At 47.7% G+C, this 21,146-nt stretch overlaps 2 protein-coding genes across 20 annotated transcripts in view; one reads left to right on the top strand and one right to left on the bottom strand.

The window, feature by feature from the left end:
- The window catches only part of PPIP5K1 (diphosphoinositol pentakisphosphate kinase 1), a 43,017-nt gene extending 30,983 nt beyond the window's left edge, over positions 1 to 12,034 (bottom strand). For 13 of the 17 annotated variants that reach the window (XM_059913434.1, XM_059913442.1, XM_059913438.1 and 10 more), the window contains exons 1-18: positions 10,695 to 10,715; positions 8,347 to 8,442; positions 7,893 to 8,067; positions 7,266 to 7,461; positions 6,729 to 6,819; positions 6,418 to 6,503; positions 5,964 to 6,118; positions 5,730 to 5,831; positions 5,111 to 5,272; positions 4,830 to 4,951; positions 3,057 to 3,158; positions 2,748 to 2,834; positions 2,555 to 2,630; positions 2,302 to 2,411; positions 2,134 to 2,216; positions 1,834 to 1,965; positions 1,557 to 1,678; positions 1,002 to 1,184 (exon numbers count right to left, since the gene is read on the bottom strand). In XM_059913434.1, coding sequence (XP_059769417.1) covers positions 1,002 to 1,184; positions 1,557 to 1,678; positions 1,834 to 1,965; positions 2,134 to 2,216; positions 2,302 to 2,411; positions 2,555 to 2,630; positions 2,748 to 2,834; positions 3,057 to 3,158; positions 4,830 to 4,951; positions 5,111 to 5,272; positions 5,730 to 5,831; positions 5,964 to 6,118; positions 6,418 to 6,503; positions 6,729 to 6,819; positions 7,266 to 7,461; positions 7,893 to 8,039 — 1,956 coding nt within the window. In that variant the 5' untranslated portion in view covers positions 8,040 to 8,067; positions 8,347 to 8,442; positions 10,695 to 10,715. Of the gene's footprint in view, positions 1 to 1,001; positions 1,185 to 1,556; positions 1,679 to 1,833; positions 1,966 to 2,133; positions 2,217 to 2,301; positions 2,412 to 2,554; positions 2,631 to 2,747; positions 2,835 to 3,056; positions 3,159 to 4,829; positions 4,952 to 5,110; positions 5,273 to 5,729; positions 5,832 to 5,963; positions 6,119 to 6,417; positions 6,504 to 6,728; positions 6,820 to 7,265; positions 7,462 to 7,892; positions 8,068 to 8,346; positions 8,443 to 10,694; positions 10,741 to 11,230; positions 11,251 to 12,002 lie in introns of those variants that run through there. The other 4 variants (XM_059913435.1, XM_059913436.1, XM_059913437.1 and 1 more) reach the window with 4 other exon arrangements.
- Positions 12,035 to 15,138: 3,104 nt separating this feature from the next.
- LOC132360483 (creatine kinase U-type, mitochondrial) lies at positions 15,139 to 21,103 on the top strand. 3 transcript variants are annotated; one of them, XM_059915565.1, is made up of 10 exons: positions 15,139 to 15,230; positions 16,219 to 16,378; positions 17,017 to 17,215; positions 17,417 to 17,512; positions 17,893 to 18,114; positions 18,260 to 18,345; positions 18,455 to 18,578; positions 20,198 to 20,332; positions 20,537 to 20,662; positions 20,861 to 21,103. In XM_059915565.1, the coding sequence occupies exons 2-10, from the start codon at positions 16,230 to 16,232 to the stop codon at positions 20,969 to 20,971; spliced, it is 1,248 nt and encodes a 415-aa protein (XP_059771548.1). In that variant the 5' UTR covers positions 15,139 to 15,230; positions 16,219 to 16,229; the 3' UTR covers positions 20,972 to 21,103. The 3 variants fall into 3 exon arrangements, with proteins under 3 accessions (XP_059771548.1, XP_059771546.1, XP_059771547.1); XM_059915563.1 differs by having other exon boundaries at positions 16,069 to 16,378; XM_059915564.1 differs by lacking the exon at positions 15,139 to 15,230 and adding an exon at positions 15,235 to 15,319 and having other exon boundaries at positions 16,069 to 16,378.
- The last annotated feature ends 43 nt before the right edge of the window (positions 21,104 to 21,146 follow it).

Below are 21,146 nucleotides of genomic sequence, written 5' to 3'. Positions count from 1 at the left end.
TCCACAGTTCTTACAGTGGATTAAAGATGGCCATTAATTCTTTGTCACATTCCCCTTCCCTTGAATCTGGGCTGGCCCTGTGACTGCTTAACCAACAAAAAATAACAAGGTTATACTGTGCTAATTCTGGGCCTACACTTTAAAAAAGCTTGAAAGTTTCTGCTATGGGGGAGTCCTAAGCTACTATTTAAGAAATCCGTCTGGGGAATTCCCTGATGGTCCAGTGGTTAGGACTTCATGCTTCCACTGCCGGGGGCATGGATTTGATCCCTGGTCTGCTGGAAAAACCACATGGGAAAAACACATGGAGAGGAGAGGCTCTGAGACTACAGGGACAGGGACATCACGAGGAGGGAGAGAGCCCAGCCATCTTAGCATCCCAGTTGAGCCTCCAGATGGTTCCAGCCCCAACATCTGGACAGCAGCTGGGCAATTTTAGGGAAGACTAGTTGAGCCTAGAGCTGTAAGGTGATAAAATGGTTTTTGTCTTAAGTTACTGAGTTTTGGGGTAGTTTTTTATACAGCAACAGATAAACTGAAACATCCTTTCATTCAAAATCCTTGGGATCAGCTGTGTTTTGGAATTGAGAATTCTTGGGACTTTAAGAAGTTAATACGGTGCATACGCCACATGTTAGATAATACCTCCAGCAGGGCCTAGGACATAACCAAACAACTTTTCTATTTCTGTAGCAAAATGTATAACTATTTACACTAGATGGGATAAATGGGGATTAGAAAGAGTCTTACCATGTCGGGTTTTGCTGTCAAACGAATCTTGGTGGCAAAGTTATAAAAATCTTTTTCATTTCCAAAACTGTGGATGACAGATTGTGGACCCACACTTATCTCAAAGGGTAAGGATTAAATGATACAATACATGGAAGAGCACATAAAACAGTGCCTGGCACATAGTAAGTACCATTACTCATTACTATTATTTAGAATTCTAGGATTTGGGGATTGGGTTGTGTTGGGCACAAAGTCTAGGAGAGCCTGACCTGATCATAATCCTCAGGGCCAAAGGGTGCATCCTGCTGCAAAATGTGGTGCAGCCGAGCCTTCACCCGGTGCTGGCAGCTGCTCAGGGAATCGCCATCACTGTCCAAGAGCCCGTTCATGTTGGCACTCTTCACCATTTGTACCAAAATGGGTGTCAGCTCCCCTTCTAGAGCTAGAAGGCCCTGGAGGGGAAGCACAAAATCTATTAGTTTTCCTTCCAGTCTAGTTCCCCTAGGCCTCGATGGTCCCAGAGATCAAATGAGAGCTGGCTTGGGAGTTGGGGTATAGGTCAAGGGGCCCACCCCACTAATTATTCTCAGTAGTATAGAATGCAGTCAGTACATACAGCTGATTCACTTTGCTGTACAGTAGAAACTAACACAACATTGTAAAGCAACTATACCCCAATTAAAAAAAAAAAAAGAATGCAGTCAGACACAAGCAGAAACTTCTCTGAGTTGGCACACAAACACTCTGAAATTTCCAACTAGTTCTCCAAACTCTGCTTCTCTACCTAATGGAAGCTGGGACTGTGGGAGAACTGTAGTGTGCACCTTAGCAAAGGCTGCAGCAGTCATCTGGACACGGCCCTCATCAGAGGCATAAATCTTGAGATCATGGCGGAAGGTGCTATGGAGGCGAAGCAGCCCACACCCAGGGAAGCCAGCATAGTCACCTGGGGGCAAAGGGGAAGACCAGGAATGGATGGCTATAAATACCCACGAATGCTCATTTCCCCTTTGACTTCCCTATTGTCTCTGTCCCTTGTTTCCCCAACTTATTCTCTAATCATCTTATCTCAGCTCTGCTAGGTATTTACAAAACACTCACCCTGTCCTCCAGGGTACATGCAGCGGAAAGCTCGCCCCAGCTCCTCAGCCTGAACACGGCCAGCAGGGGTCAGTTCTCCACCCCACTTCAGTACCAGCAATAGGGATGGGGCCAGAGCCTCCCCCTGTGGATCTGCGGGAATAAGGGGCAGTGAACAGGTCTAGATCTAAGGAAAATATTGGGGACATCTAAACGTTAGGTCTTCTGAGGAGCCCGGAAAGGTAATTTGGGATAGAGGTCATCTAAGGGTTCAAGAATAAAAGATGTGAGTGGTAATGGGAAGTGGGTATTACATCTTACCTTGCCCCTCATTAGAAGCTTTTACTCCATGAGGGTAGTAAGTTAACTGCACCTTCCGGTTGATGCCTGAGAAGTGACCATACCTGCAGGATAAACTCACAGTTTACTTTCTACCCCAGCACCCAATTCTCACTGCTAGTGGCCCCCCTTTCCTATTCCCTTTCTCACATCTCCAGCACAGATTTCAGCTGCTCCAGTTTCCCAGTCTTCTCCTCAATCTCACCACCTGGTTCTTTTTCCAGTTCAGCCAATAGCAGCCTTGTGATGTCCAGCACCTCCTGGAGGAAAGAACAGGGTATCCGTGCAGGAGGCCAAGTCCTGGCTGGTTAGGCTTTCATCCTGGTCTCTCACTGAGGCCCCCAATCCCATACCCTCTATCTTTCTGTAGCACTGCTCCTCCCAGCCAGATTCATCACCTTACCTGTAGCTGCTCGGGCCGCTTCAGTTTTAATTTCCCTGTCTTGTAGCCACCATGTTTTTCAAATAGACTAAAAAACCTGAAGAAATAAGGAGAAGCTTCAGTATGGGCTGAGACAGACAAGAGCCTCTGGGAGGTACCCCTCCCCATTTCCCTCACAAAAACCTATTTGTCTAGATTAGGATACTCTGCCCACCTTGGGTGTGTCACTTCCATCTTCATCTTCTGCTTGGGGGTACGATCTCCATGACGGATAATTGCAATGACGCAACGAAGTTCCATCCTAAGATAGGGAATGTTGTTAGAGCCTCTCCCCAATCCCACCCCACACCGCCTCCCATTTCATCCTACCCAATAGGTCAAAGAACAGAGGAAAAACTATCTGAGATTAGGAATAAAGGTAGGATCCACTGGTCAGATGGCACAGGGTCAGGAAGTAACCACTGGTCTGACACAGATGCCTTAAGTAGGTTACTCCAGATTTTTAACTTTTACTTTTGCTCACATAGTGCCAGATGTGGTAGGGACAATGGGAATGTCCTCAGCCTCTGTGGGGATGGACCATGGGATCTGGAACTGCGGGGCAAGCTCCCGCATTATGGTGTTCCTAGAAGGAGAAATGCAAAGAAGCCATGTGAAAATGAATGAACCAGAACTACATATATGAATGAAGCTCACAAAAACTAACAAGTAGTTGAAAAATACATTAATATAAAATCTAAAAACATGCAAAAACCACCCCATATATGTAAAAAAAAAATATGAATATATAAATGGGAATGACCAAATAAAGGACTGGTTACCTCTGGGGGGTGGGAGGGAAGGGGATATAATTAGTAAGGGGTATGTAGGGGCTTTAACTATATATATTTTTTTTAATTTATTTTATTTTTGGCTGCGTTGGGTCTTCGTTGTTTCACGGGGGCTTTCTCTAGCTGCGGCGAGTGGGGGCTACTCTTCCTTGCAGTACGTGGGTTTTCATTGCAGTGGCTTCTCTTGTTGCAGAGCATGGGCTCTAGGCACTGAGGCTTCAGTAGTTGTGGCTCGTGGGCTCTAGAGCGCAGACTCAGTAGTTGTGGTGCACGGGTTTAGTTGCTCCGTGGCATGTGGAATCTTCCAGACCAGGGATCAAACCCGTGTCCCCTGCATTGGCAGGCGGATTCTTAACCACTGCGCCACCAGGTAAGCCCTATATTCTTTTTTTTTTTTGGCTGCGCTGTATGGCTTGTAGGATCTTAGTTCCCCGACCAAGGATTGAACCTGTGCCCCCTGCAGGGGAAGCTCGGAGTCCCAACCACTGGACCGGCAGGGCATTCCCACCTTTTTCACTTTTAAACCATTTTTACAATATTTAAAATACAGGCATACCTCGGAGATATTGTGAGTTCAGTTCCAGACCACCACAATAAAGTGAATATCGCAATACAGTGAGTCACATGAGTTTTTTAGTTTCGCACTGCATATGAAAGTTATGTTTACAGTATACTGTAGTATATTAAGTGTGCAATAGCATTAGGTCTAAAAAAATGTACATATCTTAATTAAAAAATACTTTATTGCTAAAAAATGCTAACCATAGGGATTCCCTGGTGGCACAGTGGTTAAGAATCTGCCTGCCAATGCAGGGGACATGGGTTCGATCCCTGGCCTGGGAAGATCCCACATGTTGTGGAGCAACTAAGCCCATGCGCCACAACTATTGAGCCTGTGCTCTAGAGCCTGTGAGCCACAACGACTGAGCCTGCGTGCCACAGCTACTGAATCCCGCGCGCCTAGAGACCGTGCTCTGAAGCAAGAGAAGCCACCACAGTGAGAAGCCTGTACACCACAACGAAGAGTAGCCCCTGCTCGCCGCAACTAGAGAAAGCCTGCGCACAGCAATGAAGACCCAACACACCCAAAAATAAAAAAATAAATAAATAAATTTACTAAAAAAAAATGCTAACCATCATCTGAGCCTTCAGCAAGTTGTAATCTTTTTGCAATAGTAACATCAAAGATCACTGATCACAGATCACTATGACAAATATGATAGTGAAAAAGTTTGAAATATTGTGAGAATTACCAAAATGTCACACAGAGACACGAAGTAAGCAAATGCTGTTGGAAAAATGGCGCCAACAGACTTGCTCGACACAAGGTTGCCACAAACCTTCAATATGTAAAAAAACGCGGTATCTGCGAAGCTCAATAAAACAAGGCATGCCTATAAAGTAAAAACTTTCCAATTCTCTTCTTTAAGCCCATTCTCCCCAGCTCAGACCACTGTGTCCCTTACCCCAGAATCTTGGCACAGTCATCGTAGTATTTCATCGAATTCTTGACGAAACTGAAGCCATTGACATCACACACAAAGGAATGACCATTGGCACGAAGGAGGTCAAAACCACAGACTGTTTGCTGCAGGGGATAAAAGCAAGATGAGAACAAGAGAGCCACTCTTCCTTCTCAGCACCCCCCTCATTCCACAGCCCCTCTCCTGTATCCCTCCCTCCACCACGCCCCCCACCCCCACCCCGCACACACACCCTCCCCTTCGCCAAGGGGGGCTTCCTCCACCTTAAAAGCTACGCAGACTTTCCTGGCCACCAGCTTTTCCATGGCAGTCAGCATGACTGGATATCGAATTTCTTTCCCCTCACTGTCTCTTTCGACCTTCCCATCCAAAGCTGGAGATTTTCTGGCTTCAGCATGGGCATAGTCTGGTCCCACTGTATACACCTGCAGGTACATATCATCACTGAGTATGCCCACAGCTCACCCTGCATATGAGAAGACAATATGAGCACTATGTCTGTAGACTAGTTTCACAGTAAACAAAAACAAAAGCAAAACAAACAAATCCCCGAGTTTTATGAACAAAGAGACTGACATTTTTCTTACTGAGCTCTAGTATCATTATGAAGGTTTCTCCACAGGACTCCAAAACTATTGCCTAGTCCTTACTAAGGAATAACTTACCAACAGTATTCCATTTTCCATGTCACTCTTGCCCTTGCTCTGATAGTGACAATGTAAATACCTACTTCCCCCACTTCTTACCTTTACCTGCATATGAAAGCCAATCACATTCATACTTTATTTTCTACGACCACTTCCATACACTTCCACTTGCTTCCCAAGCACCCCACCCCACCCAGACATTTATAACCTCTTAAATCCCTGTATCCACCATAACCTTGACATCTGTGCCATCTGTTGGCATAAACTCCTCATAGATGTATGACCCTGTCTTACGGACGCTGCTCTCAGGAGAGTAAACGCTGCTCCGGCTGCCAATCTTCAGGAGAAAAAGGAAGGAAAAAAAAAGTTGCCTCTAACTTGTCCCCAAATCCTCCAGCTTCCCTCCCCACAACCTCATTCTCGCCCTTCTACTTCTCTGCCTCCCCAAATGCCCAGATGTGTCCCATACCTTACGGAAGAGGCGCTGGCTTCCTCCTCCAGCTGAGCTGGGGTAGTAGATGTAAACATTGTGGTCCTCTGCACTCACTGGCTTCTCCACAAAGGGCTTGGGAAAGACGGCACCATTTACCTCCACCTGGTCTTCACCCTCAATCAGGTTGCACTCTGAAAGGTAGGCGTGTGGTCATTCCTAGGGCCTAAGAATACTTCCAACTCCCACTTCTCTGAGTTGTAATCTCCATAACCCTCAAATTGCTATGACCATATCTTAATAATAGATATGGTAATTAATATCTATATAAGAGGTCCAAGGTTCTGTCCAAAGACCCATGGCTCTAGCTCTACCCATAATCCAGTAACCAAAGCCTCACTGAGCCGGGTGGTACATAGGAGACGTCTAGAGGAAGGAGAACTGGGCTAAGTCGTAGAAAGCAGGGCAGGACTGGACAAGGCCAGGTACTCACCCTCAGGCCGGGCAGGGTCACGGTTGAGCACAGCATATCGAGGCAGATCAATACCCTCCTCCTGCAGGATCCGGTACACCTCCCTCCTGTCACCCCCGAATAAATTAGCTGGGAGAGGTGGGGGATGGTGACCAGGGGAGAGGCTAGGGATTTCATTCATTCAGGAATTGGGAGACACCCGTGTACAGAACTCAAGAGGGTATGGTACAAAAATTAAGCATGTTGGTTTGACTCTGCCCCTCCCAGAGTGGGTTCTCTAAACAGGCATAATCTCAGGGCCACCCATCCCACCAGTCAACAGAAAGCTATACCTATCCTGGATGTAATACTGCATAGCCAGGTCATTGATAAGAAAAGGGTTTCGAAGCTTGGAGTAAGCAACAGCTTTGTCCAGAGGAAAGCCTGGGATGGAGAAAGGAAATAGAGAGACCAAAGGAAGAAAGTGAAAGAGACAGTGAGAAAACAGCAAGAGAAATAGATGTATTAAAGCTATTAGTTGCCACCGAGCTCCACTACCCATCCAACCCAGCACTCATCCTCCTGCCCAACTTCCCAAGTCTAGAATATCCATCAGAAAAAAGTAAAACAGAAATTATTTTTAGGGTCCTTCCAAAGACCAATTCTGTCAGAGACCCTAAGAATCTTAGAGCTGTCCTGACGTTCAAATATGGGCTTTAAACTACCCCCAGCAACTCCTCCAAGATGTAGGGAGAACAGACCCCTTTGCACTGTTCCCTAGTGTGTTGGGAAGAGCTGATGGCCTCTTTACTATTTGACAGTAAGAGCCTCATTTCCCAGTCCAGCATTCCCGACACCATTCCTTCCCATTTTCCTTCACAGACACCAACCTTTGGAGTGGAAAGAGATGAGGCAGTGGCAGGATGGCCAGTTTTCCACAGGTTCATTGAGGATCACATCTTCTCCCAGGATGATAACAGTCAGGTAGTCAAATCTGCAGAGTCGCTCTAGGATTTGGGTCATTGGCTTGGACTTGGATTTCTTGGTCATGGCACAGATGCCAACAATGATCTGAGGTTCAGGAGGCTACAGAGAGGAAGTGCTGTCAGATACTTCCCACCTAAACCATCCCTATCAGGGAACACTGTCTCATCTCCTTAGGGCACAGAGTTTCTTGCCAGGACTTTGGACCTATGGGGTTAAAGTTATCCCCTAACTTAGGCCTAGATTGGGGTACCTGCAGGTATTCCTACTGCCACAGTAGGAAATGTGTAGTCGGGCAGAAGAGTAGGAGAACCAATAATAATGAGATAACAAGAGGAGGACATAAGGGTAGGGGCTTCAAAGAGAGGCAATCTAACCAATCTCCACTGCCCTTCCCCTTAATCAGAATAGGGCCTGTTTATGACAGGGAGTCTATGCATTTGGGAAGAATGGGGAGAGGTGTCTCCATCCTATGGAATCTCAACTATGACAGGGGTCCCAGAACCAAGTTACATCATTTTCCCTGGTCTTACCACTTCATCCTCCTCATCCTCAAGGAGCTCGCTGTCACTCTCTTCTGTCCTCATGCCTATTCCACGGGTGCCCAGCCCCTCATCTCCAGCTCCAAGGAAGAAGTGGGCTGTGGCGCTCTCGCCCTCACTGGCCGGCAATGACCACATCCCCGCCGGAGCACCCACTCATCCCGCTCTGCAGTGGAGGGTATCCCTGTTAGTTCAGAATCCAAGCCCCATGGCAGTGGGTGGGGATGGGGGATGGGGAATGAGAAGATAAGAGGGAACTACAAGGGGACTAGGGGAAACAGGAAACAAAGCTATGGTGAGAAGGATCAACAGGAAAGGAGGCATGTGGACTATGACTTGAGATGACTAAAGATCCCTAAGAGAAAAGCAAGGTCTCCCTTTTCCTCCCTGCTCACCCCACCCCCAACCATGAGACTGGTAAGAGGATCAGTAGATTAACCCTTACAGTGCTGGCATGTCCCTGATTCTGCCAGCAGGAAAAACCGTCAACTCCAGGAGCAAATGGGAAAGGCAGTTCCTCATGGAAGGCTATTGTTGATTCCTACCAGAAGAGAAGGTTAGAGTGACATTTCAACTTTGGATTCATTCCAAAATGTTCCTGGCCCTTCTCCACTTCCCCACAGTAGTGTTGAACTCAGTGATTTAATTCAAGAGCAGAGGAATAAGAGAGTTAATTTGCCTTTGCTCTGAACCCCTATCTTCATTCCTACCAAGGATTAACTCAAAAAAACATTGATTGAGGGCACCCTATGTTCTAAACATTAAATCAGAACATTAAAATGCCCTATGCCCCATCTCTCCTTCACCTGCTTTACCTTAAAAGAGAGATGCTCAGTTCCAGAAAATCTGTTCAAGGAAAGAGGTCTAGTGCTAGGTGGGAAGTTGAGGATACAGGCATCCATACAACAGGCTCCAACCCATTCTCAAACTGAAATTTCAATTTTCTCTCTACCATCTCAGGGTACAGCAGACACAAGGCTGGTCTAGGCCAAGGTCCTTCATACCAGAAGCTATAATGGAAAAAAAAATCCTGCCTAGAGCCATTATCAGTGAGAATATCTTAAGACTTAAAATTGAGTCAGAACAACCTGGCAGTTCCACTTCTGCATACATACACCTGCAGCAGCGGTTCTTAACCAACTGTGATTATACTGTGCAAAGGACATTTGTCAGGAGACACTTTTGGTTGTCACAACTGGGGAGATGCTACTGACATCTAGTAAGTAGAGGCCAAGGATGCTGCTCAACATTCTGAAATGCACAGGATATACCCCCCACAGCAAAGAACTGTCCAGTCCAAAATGTGAGTGGTGCCGAGGTTGAGAAACTCCGCTGTAGAGAAACTCTCCCACATAAGAAGACATTTGCAAGGATGTTCATAACCTTACTGCTGGTAATGGCAAAAACCAAGAACAACTCAGCTGTCACAAGTAGAAGAATGGATAAATATAATGTTGTGTTTACAAAAGGTTGACTAACAGCAATTATTAAAAATGAATCGGGGGGGTAAATTAGGAACTTGGGATTAACATATACACACTACTATATATAAAATCAGTAAACAACAAGGACCAACTGTATAGCACAGGGAAATATACTCAATATCTTGTGTATATATATATATATATACATATATATATGTGAATCATTTTTCTGTACACCTGAAACTAACACATTGTAAATTAACTATATTTCCATTTTTAAAAAATGAATCAAAGCTATATATAACATGGACAGCTTCCAAATGCAAACTGCAGAAATATACATGCAGGACAATTCCACTTGTACAAATAAAAAATACTACATATGTTTATGGCTGTATACATAATTAGAAGTATAAAAACAGATGGGAAAGAAAGATATCAAATTCATGATAGTGGTTACCTCTGAGGAGAGGGGAAAACAACTGAGAAGGATTCAAATGGAACTTCACAACCTTATCTATAATGTTTATTTCAATTAAGAAAACTCTGAAGCAAATATACAAACAGTTAACATATGTTAATACTAAATTGTGGGGATACGGGTATCTGTTATTTTTTTCCAAAAATGAAATTGAGTCACATCAGCAATTTTCTACATTCTGCAGAAGTTCTCAGAAATACTGACCAATGGCTCTAATGAAAGCCACAAACTCCTTAAGTAAATGGAGTAATTTAGTCTTATAGGTTTTTAGTCTTCAATATTTACTTTCTGTATTTTTATTTTAAACCCTTCCATTACAAGTGAGTTTGCAGCTTTGATTAGAAAGTTATAGCTAATCTTTATATAGATCTTGACCTTTCTAGTCTTCACCATCTGCTCCGTTGCTCAACCACCGTGAGGGCACAACATTCTCCTTAGGCTTAACATTTTCAGTTGTACACTGCAGGTCTTATACATACACACCCCTCCTGATTATAGCCTGTTTCTTTGAAATCCTTTTTCGTGACCTGACCCAATTTCCATGACTTGTGACATTCCCAAGGTCCCTGTATAGTTTAAGCAAGCAGAATTCTGTTGCACGCTTTATCCTTTCTCTGAAGCAGGAGCTTTCTCTATGTCTAAGATTCCTAACCCTCCACACTTTCTTCCACTAGGTCTTTCCTGGTTTTCTGCTGAATGTACACTGTCACATTCTTGAAATTCTATTATAACTCTATAACAGGAGATGATAATTGAATGGCAAAGGAGAATCTGTTCACAAATATGGAGCTGAAGAGAGATGAAAGGTCTAAATTCATAGTTAACAAAGCAGAAATAGAAGCCTGACAGAAATAGCTATGAAATAAGCCAGGATTTATTTAGATGTACCTCTGCGAGAAGCTGGGATTTAATGTGGTGTTCCAAGAGCCATTGCCCTGTTTTCTGTGCTCTTCTCCCCTTCCCCCTCTCCCCTAATACTTTGTTGCAAAAGAAAACTTCATACTCTACAGTAGGCTAAAGGGCAGTCTTACTGGGGCCTGAATCAATGTGGAAGGGAGTCAGGGAGGGGAGGAAGGAGGAGATAGTATAATTGGTAAGGAGAGAGGGAGGGGCAGGTGGGCAATCTTCTCAGGAACATCTATGTTAAATCAGATCTAGAGAAGGGACTGAAGGGAGGGTAAACTGTGTAACTTCTTTATCCCTTAGAATTTAGGGCTGCTTTCCTACTCCTCTAATTTCTTTAACCACCATGCACTTCTGCACTTGATGGAGGGCTCCATCAGTGATGAAAGAGAAAGGTCAGTACAGAGTCAGGTGGGAATACTTCCAACACAGTTAAAACTCCTCAGGCCGCAAACACTATCTCCTTCAACAGTGGACCCCTTCGCTCCTTCTTGATGCAGTTTTTAATGCTGCATACATACCCTTATTCTGCCACTGATGAACTGTGCTGATGCCCTTGTTCTCGGTATCAACTCACTCATACTGCCTTCTTTCCCCAACTTACTAAAAGGACTCTTCATTGACTCCCCTAACTACTGCCCCCTCCTACATCACTAATCAACCGATCCAATCAACAATACAACTAATCCTCTCGCTCATTGACTCCCCAGCCTTAAACAGTCCTTCAAACCCTCAGGTGAGTCACCACACTTGGTAACAAATTTATATGGAACCCTCAATGCTCCCCCGCACAGACTGTCTGAGAGCCACTCCTTCCCGACCTGCCTTCCCTCCAGGCTCACCTTCTCTCTCCTCTCTGCAACAACCCCTTCCTCCAGCCGAGCCTCCGGTCTGACTCCACTCCCACGCCTGCTCACACAGACCTGCCCGCCCTGACCCTCTCCCCGGCAGACTCCCCTGGCTCAGCAGGACCCCCTCTTCCTCACGCAGACCTTCACACGCCTACCTCTTCTCTCGCTGACCCCCTCCTCTGCGCTCTCCTCACTCAGCTCCGGGTCACGATTACCACCTCCCATCCCGACTCCTCTAGCCTTTTGCCCGCCCCCGCCTTCCCCGCCTCACTCTCCCTTCGCAGACATTGAGGCCTCTCCGCTGGGTCTCTTTCCAGACCTGCCCCCAGCCGCTCCTAACCAGGGCCCTCGGCACCGAAGGAGCCCACTCTACCCAGTCCACCCCCTCAGATACCGCCCCCAGCCCCCAGCCACTCCCCCACCGCCCCCGGCCCTCACTCACCCGCCTCCCTGCGCTCGCGCACCCGAACCTGCCGGCAGCGACACCTGACAGCGGCCCAATCAAAGCACGACTTCTCTTCGGCGCCACCAATCAGCGGAGGGCGCGCACCGGCAGCAGAGTCAGGCTGCGTTGGCCGGCGCTTCTGCGCGGAGGATGGTGGCCTCTAGTGGTTCTGGGGAGGAAGTGCAACCTGATGTTCTTTTTCTGATTTCTAACTGCGTCGCCACAGTCCAGATGCTTGGTCTAGACAGAATTTCCAGTGAGACGAAGTGGGGGGAAGCGAGATGTAGAGGAAGAGGCAGAGTCTGTGCCATTGCACCTCCATGAGGACAAAACCAAGTCTTCTGTTCGTTTTGTAAAATAAAACTGGATATGATAGACGTAGAGATCCAATAAATGTACGTTGCAAATGTTAACGGACTAGAGGAGTGAAAGGGAGACTAGAGACAAAAACAGAGACGGAAATAAATCAGAAAGTTAAGGGAAGGAAAAGAGACTTACTTATGGAGGAGACAAGACGATGGATGGACTTGGAAGGCTGAACAAGTGGATGCCTATCTCCACACTCTGCTTGCTCTCTTGCCTTTAATAGCTGTGCAGCCTTGGACAAGTCATTGAACTTCCCTCAGCCCCTCTTTTCTCACCTGTGAGAGAGTGGGACTAGAAACCCTAACTCATAGGGTACTGATTATATGAAAGCATTTTGTGTATGTTTGTACTGTTATTATCTTTGCATCCTCACTCAGGTTTCCCTGGTCAAGACTATTCCAAGTTCTGTTACCCAACGCAAGTTCGTGTGCCCAAAGCACAGTGAGACCAAACAAAGAGAAAGGCCAGAGTTTGGAGCAGAGAAAGGTTTATTGCAGGGTCAAGCAAGGAGAACAGGTGGCTCGTTCTCAAAAACCCCATTAACTCCCTGATGGTTTTGGGGAAAAAGGTTTTATAGGCAAAATTTGGGGTGAGGGCTGCAAGTGTGTGACTTTCTTCTGATTGGTTGGTGGTGAGGTAACAGGGCGGTGCTCCAGAAATCCGTTATTCAGCCTGAAGTTACCATCTTCCATGTGGGGGGGGTGGGGTTAGTTCCTGCAGAAGAACTCAAGGATATTGTTATGAATATTCCTCTGGGAGGAACCAGGATCCTGCTTTAATTGCTGCACTATAGTTTTTTGATTGTCCCTCCTGTGTTTCTGTATCCCTTCCCTTCCCTGATTAGCAACTGTTTGAACCTGCCCTTGAAACTCTGGAAAGGTCAAGGAGGCTGAATGAAGCCTATTTCCTACAAACAAGAAACGGGGGACACAGAAGGGATTTGTACCTGGGAGGGACCCACAGCGTCCTGCTCCATTTTGTCCCTAGTGTAAGCAGATAGGTTAGGGGGTCACCAGAGAAAGAGAACCAGGAATGGCTTTCTTGATATAAGAGAACCCATTTTGGCCTAAGCCATTTTGTGATATAAGCCTGGCCACAATGCTTGCCCTTGAACAGGTCTCAGTAATTAATGATCTTAAGGGAGGGAATGCAGAAACAAGGGAGGAGCAGTCAAGAAACAACAGTGCAGTCTTGGGGCAGGGCCCTGATTTCTTAAAGGATATACATAATAATTCATCTTTGAGCCCCATAGGGTCCTGCTCGGTTTCACCCCTTCATGAATATGCATGTATCCTTAGCTGAAAACTTCCCAGATTTTGCTGTTCAGGGAGACGCTGCATTGGGAGAGATCCCTGGTGTTCTCCTTACTTGTGGCAAGTAATAATAAATCCTTCTCCTGATCTTTGGCTTGGTTGTATCTATTGGCTTGACACCCACCAAAAGGCGAACCCAGTTTTCAGGTAACACAAACTGCGGAACTCCATCTCTTCTCTGCTTATTGCTGTCTTACCAGGAGAAAAAGGAACTGATGGACCTGGAAGAGAGGTAATTGGCTACTAAGACTACCCACAAATGAGGAAGAAAGGAAAAGGAGCACTAGCGAAGCCTGAGAGGAATGAATGAAATGAGAGTAAAGGGATGGAGTGGGGTCTCATCAGTGAGGCCAGCAGACAATTTGAAGGGAATTTCTTTTTCTCAGATACTCTCCCTTAAGATTAACAACTATCTTGCTGTCTTGTGGGTACACCAAGGTAATGATACTGAGCAGGGCCCTGTGGGGCTCCAGGGCACAAAGACTTTCTGTGTCCCCCATGTCTTTGATTACAGGAAATAGTCTTCATTCAGCCTCCATGACCTTTCCCTACTTCCAATGGGCAGGTTCAAGCAGTTGTTAATCAGGGAAGTGAGAGGATGCAAGTCAAGACAAGAGAGAAACAGTCAAGAGAAACAATAGTGCAGCCTTGGGGCAAGGTCCTGGTTCCCCGTCAACGGACACACACAAAGATATCTTTGAGCTGTTTTGCAGATACTGAAACCCCCTCCAGGTGGGTATGCTGTCCACAGGCACGTAGACCCCAGACCAGCTAGAACCTGAAGGTTGATGTTGCTGACTCCTACTTACCTCACCACCAACCCATCAGAAGAATGCAAGCCCAGTCACTGCCTTGATCCTCCTACCCCCAACCACGAGCCCTGACTAGAAGACCACTCCCTGTTCCACAGGGAGGGGGGCACAGTTCTTGAGGTGCTAGCCTGCTGTGTTCCCTCCAAGAATAAAGCTACTATTTCTTTCTCCTCCAAAACTCTGTCTCTGTATCTCATTTCGGCATCAGTATACAGAGAGCCAATATTTTGTCATCAATACCTGAAAGAATGGGCTAATGCCACCATGCCTACCCCATCTTAACTGACCCTCCATATTGAAGCCCACATCTCTATTTCAGCTCCAAGCATTCATTCTCCTTCTGCCAGGACAAAGATCAAGTCATACCCAAGTCACACGTGGAGATATGGCAACAAAGCCCTTTCAAATATGAATATGCACCTTGTGAGCAGAGAGGAGGAGAAGCGACCAGGTGGAAGGCAGAGATTCCTTGGTGACCCTATGCCCTTGGACACCCCTCCTTACAGTCTGGATTAAACGGCATTAGGGAGCCAAGAGAGGAAACACATGTGGTGGTTGGGGACCTGTGCCTGCCTGTTTCCGTCCTACACCTCGTCATCTCACCACACCCTTCACGTCACCTTACACTCCCCTTCAGCTCAGGAACTGGGAGCTACAGAGAGCGGGGAGAAGGGAGAGGAGAAGAAAGCATAATTCCTTGCCCAACTCCAGCCCCACGCCCAGCCAAACAACAGGTAGGCAAGCCTGCCGAGAATACTCGGAGTCCTGTGAGCAGCAAACTGGTCGGAGCCTGGAAAAGACTCTGAGAAGTAAAAGATCAAAGGTGAAGTAGGAGATGGGGAGGAGGGCCGAGGAGGGGGAAAAGTGGGGGATCATGAGAAGTGGAGGAAGGACGGAGCAGGGCTTCAGACTTGGGGGCAGGGCGGGGGTGGGCAACACAGCACAGATGGGGTAAGAGTTCATGTTTCCCTGATTTCTCTCCGGGAATCTTTCCACAACCTTATAAGGAGAGCACAGGTGTGACAGGGAGGAGCTTTGGTCCTCTTCCTGGTTCTAAGGAAAAAGGTGACCTTGAGGCAGCTGGTGTCTTTCTCAGTGTCTGCCTGTGTGCTTTCTCTTTGTCTTCCTCTGGTATCTGTGTTTATTCCACGGTTCCCTGAGGCCGCCTCCCCTGGGAAGATGGAGAGGTTGCTGAGGCAGGCCGAAAAAACGAGAAGAGGTTGGGTAGTGTCACGCTTTCACACCCACAGGGTGACAAAACGGGTTTCCTATTAAACCGAGAGGCTTAGGGGAAGGGTGTTCGGGTCTCGCCTGTCCCCTTGGGTGCTGTCCTCTACTTGGTGCTGAAATCTGGGCGACCTCATCTCAGGTGGGCCCGTTCCCCGGCCTAAGGCTGCGAATCTCCAGTCCTCCTAATCTACCTGGTGGGTGGTGCCTGCCCTCTGCCCCCGCACACCTAGGGCCGTGGCAGGCGGGAAGGCGGGGCCTGCATGAGCCCCACCCCTGGAGACTGCAGCTCTGCCTCCCTCTCCTGCGCCCGACCGCCGCTAGCTCATTGCGCCTCTCCTGCAGCCTGGTCGGCACCGGCTTCCACTCCCGCTCCAGCCTCCCTCCATTTCGGCTCCAGCCTCGCACCCACCTCCGGCTCTCAGTCAGCCTGTTTGCATCCTCCCTCCCGGTTCCTGCCCTGAGCCAGCTCCTACTCCGGGTTTCCGTAACCAGACCCTCAAGCCATGGCTGGTCCCTTCTCTCGTCTCCTGTCTGCCCGCCCGGGGCTCAGACTCCTGGCTTTGGCTGGAGCTGGGTCTGTAGCCGCTGGGTTTCTGCTCCGCTCGGAACCTGTTCGAGCCGCCGGCGAACGACGGAGGCTGTATCCCCCGAGGTATCAGTGTCTCAGGCGCCCGGGTGAGGGTGGCGGTGGGGTGGGGGTGGGGGACGGGTAGGTGCAGTTGGGGATGGAGATACGGACCTGGGCAATAGAGAAGGGCTATAGTCACGAAGGCTCTGGAGTACAGGCGCTGGACAGTCTGAAAACCTCAGTGGGGTGGGAATGGAGGCCAAAACCATAAGGTGAAAGCATTCCTGAGGACTTGGAGCCCGCAGTTCCCACCCTCAAGGCCAACTCTGGCCCTGTGAGTTCTGGCTGCACCTACTCTGCCCAAATTCCTAATTGAGAGACCAGGAACTATCCTTTCCGCTCTCCTCCATCTCCTTTTCCTGCTGTTCTCTCCCGTTTCCTGAATTCCCCTCCTTAGTCTTTCCCCTCCCCCCATCCCTAGTGTTGTGTCCATGGGAGGAAAGAACTGAGCAGATCTGGGAGAATTGAGCCTCCAGCCAGAGGAAGCTAGAACTCTTGGGAAAGAATAGATCCTGAAAGTCCCTGATGAGATTACCAAGTTTTAGCCTCCCTCTAACCTCCCCTCCCCGCAAGGAACAAAGCCAGACATGCTCCCAGCTGAGTGCACTGGGTCTAGGCCCCCTGTGCCCTCCCTCCATGGTTACTGGGTACCCCCTCCCTAGTGCTGAGTACCCAGACCTCCGAAAGCACAACAACTGCATGGCCAGTCACCTGACCCCAGCAGTCTATGCCCGGCTCTGCGACAAGACCACACCCACTGGTTGGACGCTAGATCAATGTATCCAGACTGGCGTGGACAACCCTGGCCACCCCTTCATCAAGACTGTGGGCATGGTAGCTGGTGATGAGGAGACCTATGAGGTAGGGGGCCCCCAGAGTTTCCCCGGTGACCCAATTCATCTCCCCAGTAATCCCAGCTCCTTTCCCCTAAAGACCTCACTTTCCCTTAAGACTGGACCATCCATACTCATGTTTTCTCACCCAGTGAAATCAATCCACAACTAAAGCTTGGGAAGGGATTCCCTCTCCTTAACCACCCTCTTCCTCTGAACTCCCCCTCAGGTATTTGCTGAGCTGTTTGACCCTGTGATCCAAGAGCGACACAATGGATATAACCCCCAGACGATGAAACATACCACTGACCTGGATGCCAGCAAGGTAGGTCGAATATTCCACTTCTGACTTGCATTGCCTTATGTACAACATTCTGTTTCTCCAGTCCCTTCAACCATAATTATACCCTGACTCATAGTCATTATACTGCTGAGCTTTTAGTCTCAGTGTGGGGAAAGAATTGTATGTTCAGGAGCAGCCTCTGTGGAGAGGAGAGGGCGGATGAGAATGGCCACACCCCAAGGTGGGCAGGTTTGGGGGAGGGTTTACAATGCACCTTCAGTTGGAGTGCTTGCCCTATGGGCTTCTCCTTCCAGTGCAGGCAGTGAGGACCCCTCTAGTCCTTAAGGTCTCTCCTTCCGAAAGGCCCTCAGCTCCCATCCACTGTGTTTCTGTGACTTACATTAATTTCTCTGATTCCCCAGATCCGTTCTGGCTACTTTGATGAGAGGTATGTATTGTCCTCAAGAGTCAGAACTGGCCGAAGTATCCGGGGACTCAGCCTGCCTCCAGCCTGCACCCGGGCAGAGCGACGAGAGGTGGAGCGTGTTGTGGTGGAGGCACTGAGTGGCCTGAAGGGTGACCTGGCTGGACGCTACTATCGGCTCAGTGAGATGACAGAGGCTGAGCAGCAGCAGCTAATTGATGTGAGGGGCTTTGAGAGCGAGCTGGGTGGGAGGGGCAGATGGAAAGAAGAGTCAGGGGAGGCTGGGCCGGATGAGGTAGTTGGGCTCTGAGAAGCCCAGGGGCTACTGTGAGGATTCTTACCCCAAGTCCCTTTACTCTCCCCAGGACCACTTCCTGTTTGATAAGCCTGTGTCCCCATTATTGACCGCAGCAGGAATGGCTCGAGACTGGCCAGATGCTCGTGGAATCTGGTATGAGGCTTAGCTTACCCCCTGCCCCTATAAGTGCCCTTTTTTCTTTATCTCCCCCAATTCTTGCCCTGCCTCTTAATCCCTGTCCCTCCCTCTCTCCTACCTTCAGGCACAACAATGAGAAGAGCTTCTTGATCTGGGTGAATGAGGAGGATCATACACGGGTCATCTCCATGGAGAAGGGTGGCAACATGAAGAAAGTGTTTGAAAGATTCTGCCGAGGCCTCAAAGAGGTTGGAGAAGAATGTATAAGGGAACTAGGTGGGAGGACTTGAGGAAAAAATAAATTTAAATAGGTAGATGGACCATATAATTTATCAACCAACCCAGGATACTTTTGATGGTGAAAAGGATCACCACCAATCACTCTAGGACAAGAGGTATAAATCAGAACTGTCCAGGGAAAACCAGGATATGTGGTCACCCTAAGAATAGGAAGAGAGAAAGAATGTCAGGAATCTAAGGAAGTAAATAAAGCAGTTGCCAAATAATGCAAAGAAGGAATAAATGAGATGGTGGCTCAGTGCCTGGGGGTTGTGGTGTGGGATGGTGGGATGTGCAGATAAGGAAAAGGTTTAAGCCTGGATGGATGTAAGGAGTGAGAGATTGGTATGTTCATGATTCTAATGTAACCACCCAGTTGGGAGCCAAGGTAGGCCTTAACTCTGGATTCTGTCATTCTTGCTAAAGTACCATGTCTAGATTTTAAGCTGAGAGTAGGAGGGAAACCAGGGAAGGTGGAGGATGGAATGGCCTAAGTTCCAGAATGCGTTGCTCTACGTGAGGAGTTGAATTGAATCCTCAGTCCTATACGGATTAGGTCTCCATATTCAATTCTAGATTACAAATCCCCATAAACCCAATCCTTATTTTATGTTCTCATGTATACAGTTCTATTTTGAACTTGTAAAGGGAGAAAGCATCTCTTCCGTTTAGATCTTGGCTGGGAAGTTTCTATTATTTTTAGCAAGTAATAGGTAACATATTAAATTATATGCCTTAGTATTCTCATCTGTAAAATTGGGAGAGTAAGACTTCCTACATTTTAAGTTGTGGGGTTTAAGTGAGATAATGCATGTAAAGTGCGTGGCCCGTGGTAAGTGTTCACTGCTGTTACTATTCTAGATGGAAGAATTTCCCCTTGTTCAACATATACAATATCCCCCTATGCCATGGTTCTTTCTGAACTAGGAACAGCATCCCTCTTACTCAGGTTAGGTAGTGGTCTTCATGTCCATCAACTCTGGCAGATCTCCAGTCTCTTCAACTCTAATAGTCATCTCCATGATTAGGATGCTTAAGTGAAATAAAAACATGCTTCCCACACTCCTCCCCCAGCCTCCACAACTATGAATCCGGCTCTTCTGCTCCATTTTCACCTTTCTCTTGCTTTCTCACATGTGCTCTTTCCACAGTTAACAGGCTCTCTTGCCTCTTCCTGTTGCAAAGCCTACAACCTCATTTTCTGGCTGAAAGAACCTTCCAAGCTCTAGGCTCATTGGCAAAGTAAAGATGTCAATGCATGCAGAACTCATTGAATAATCAATCTTTTCTCATTTAAGTTTACCACCTCTGTTCATCTCCCTAGTTCATCCTTAATGCATCATTCCCTCAGGTTTCTCTTCTTCCACACAGGATATTTTTGCACAATCTCATCATTATGGGCTCGTAACATCAAATTTATGCATGATAATAATGAGCCATTTCCACCAAAAAAAAAAAAAAAAGCAGTGTCATTCTTTCACATTCCAAGTCTTTGTTTCTAGACATGTTTCTAGAGTTCCTGTGGGTCTAGCTAAGGGAAGGCTCGCATATCCCTGACTTTTCACTAACAGAGCCTTTGTGCACTCAGGTGGAGCGGCTGATCCAGGAGCGTGGCTGGGAGTTCATGTGGAATGAGCGTTTGGGATACATCTTGACCTGTCCGTCTAACCTAGGCACTGGACTTCGGGCAGGAGTGCACATCAAACTGCCCCTGCTAAGCAAAGTAAAGGAGTTGTGGAGTTAGAGGGTTGTGAAGGAGGAAGGTGGCTGTGTATGGGTGGGAGGTAATGGGCATTTTGGAAAGGAGCAGACATAGTGTAGCTAAAGAGTCAAGGGAAAGAGCTCTGAGTGGGTTCAGGGCTCTTTCAGGTCAGACCAGTCTCTGCCTCTGTTGACCCTGCCCCCCCAATCTCTATCTCCCCTCTAGGATAGCCGCTTCCCAAAGATCCTAGAGAACCTAAGACTCCAAAAACGTGGAACTGGAGGAGTGGACACAGCTGCCACAGGCAGCATCGTTGACATCTCTAATTTGGACCGACTGGGCAAGTCAGAGGTGAGATTCTTAGGGATTCGGGATAGGTCTGTGGGGGTTGAGATATGACAGGGAGTGAGCCTCAGGAATGTAACAGAACCTGAAATGAAATTCAGGTTGAGTGGGGAGGAAATTGGAAACGAGTTCCCAGAGCAGCCAAATCAGTGTGGAAGGGAGTCAGATTGTGGGAAGCAGAGATCAAGGGTTAGTGTCCTTCAGGTGGAGCTGGTGCAGCTGGTCATCGATGGAGTAAACTATTTGATTGACTGTGAACGGCGTCTGGAGAGAGGCCAGGATATCCGCGTCCCTCCGCCTCTCAACAAGCATTAACTCCCATCCCCAGCAGATGACTCAAGACTCCCAGGACCTCTGCCATTCTAACAGTGGCCCATTCTCCTTACTCTGGATGCCCCCTTTCCCCCCTCACTCCCTCTGTCCTAGTAAAGACTCCTTGCTACGCTCCAGCTGTGTTATTTCTAATGGTGGGATGAGGAGGAACTAGCCT

The sequence above is a fragment of the Balaenoptera ricei genome, chromosome 2 (assembly GCF_028023285.1).
Source record: "Balaenoptera ricei isolate mBalRic1 chromosome 2, mBalRic1.hap2, whole genome shotgun sequence".
In the NCBI taxonomy this organism is placed as follows: Eukaryota; Metazoa; Chordata; class Mammalia; order Artiodactyla; family Balaenopteridae; genus Balaenoptera; species Balaenoptera ricei.
This window is presented reverse-complemented; position numbering and strand designations above follow the sequence as displayed.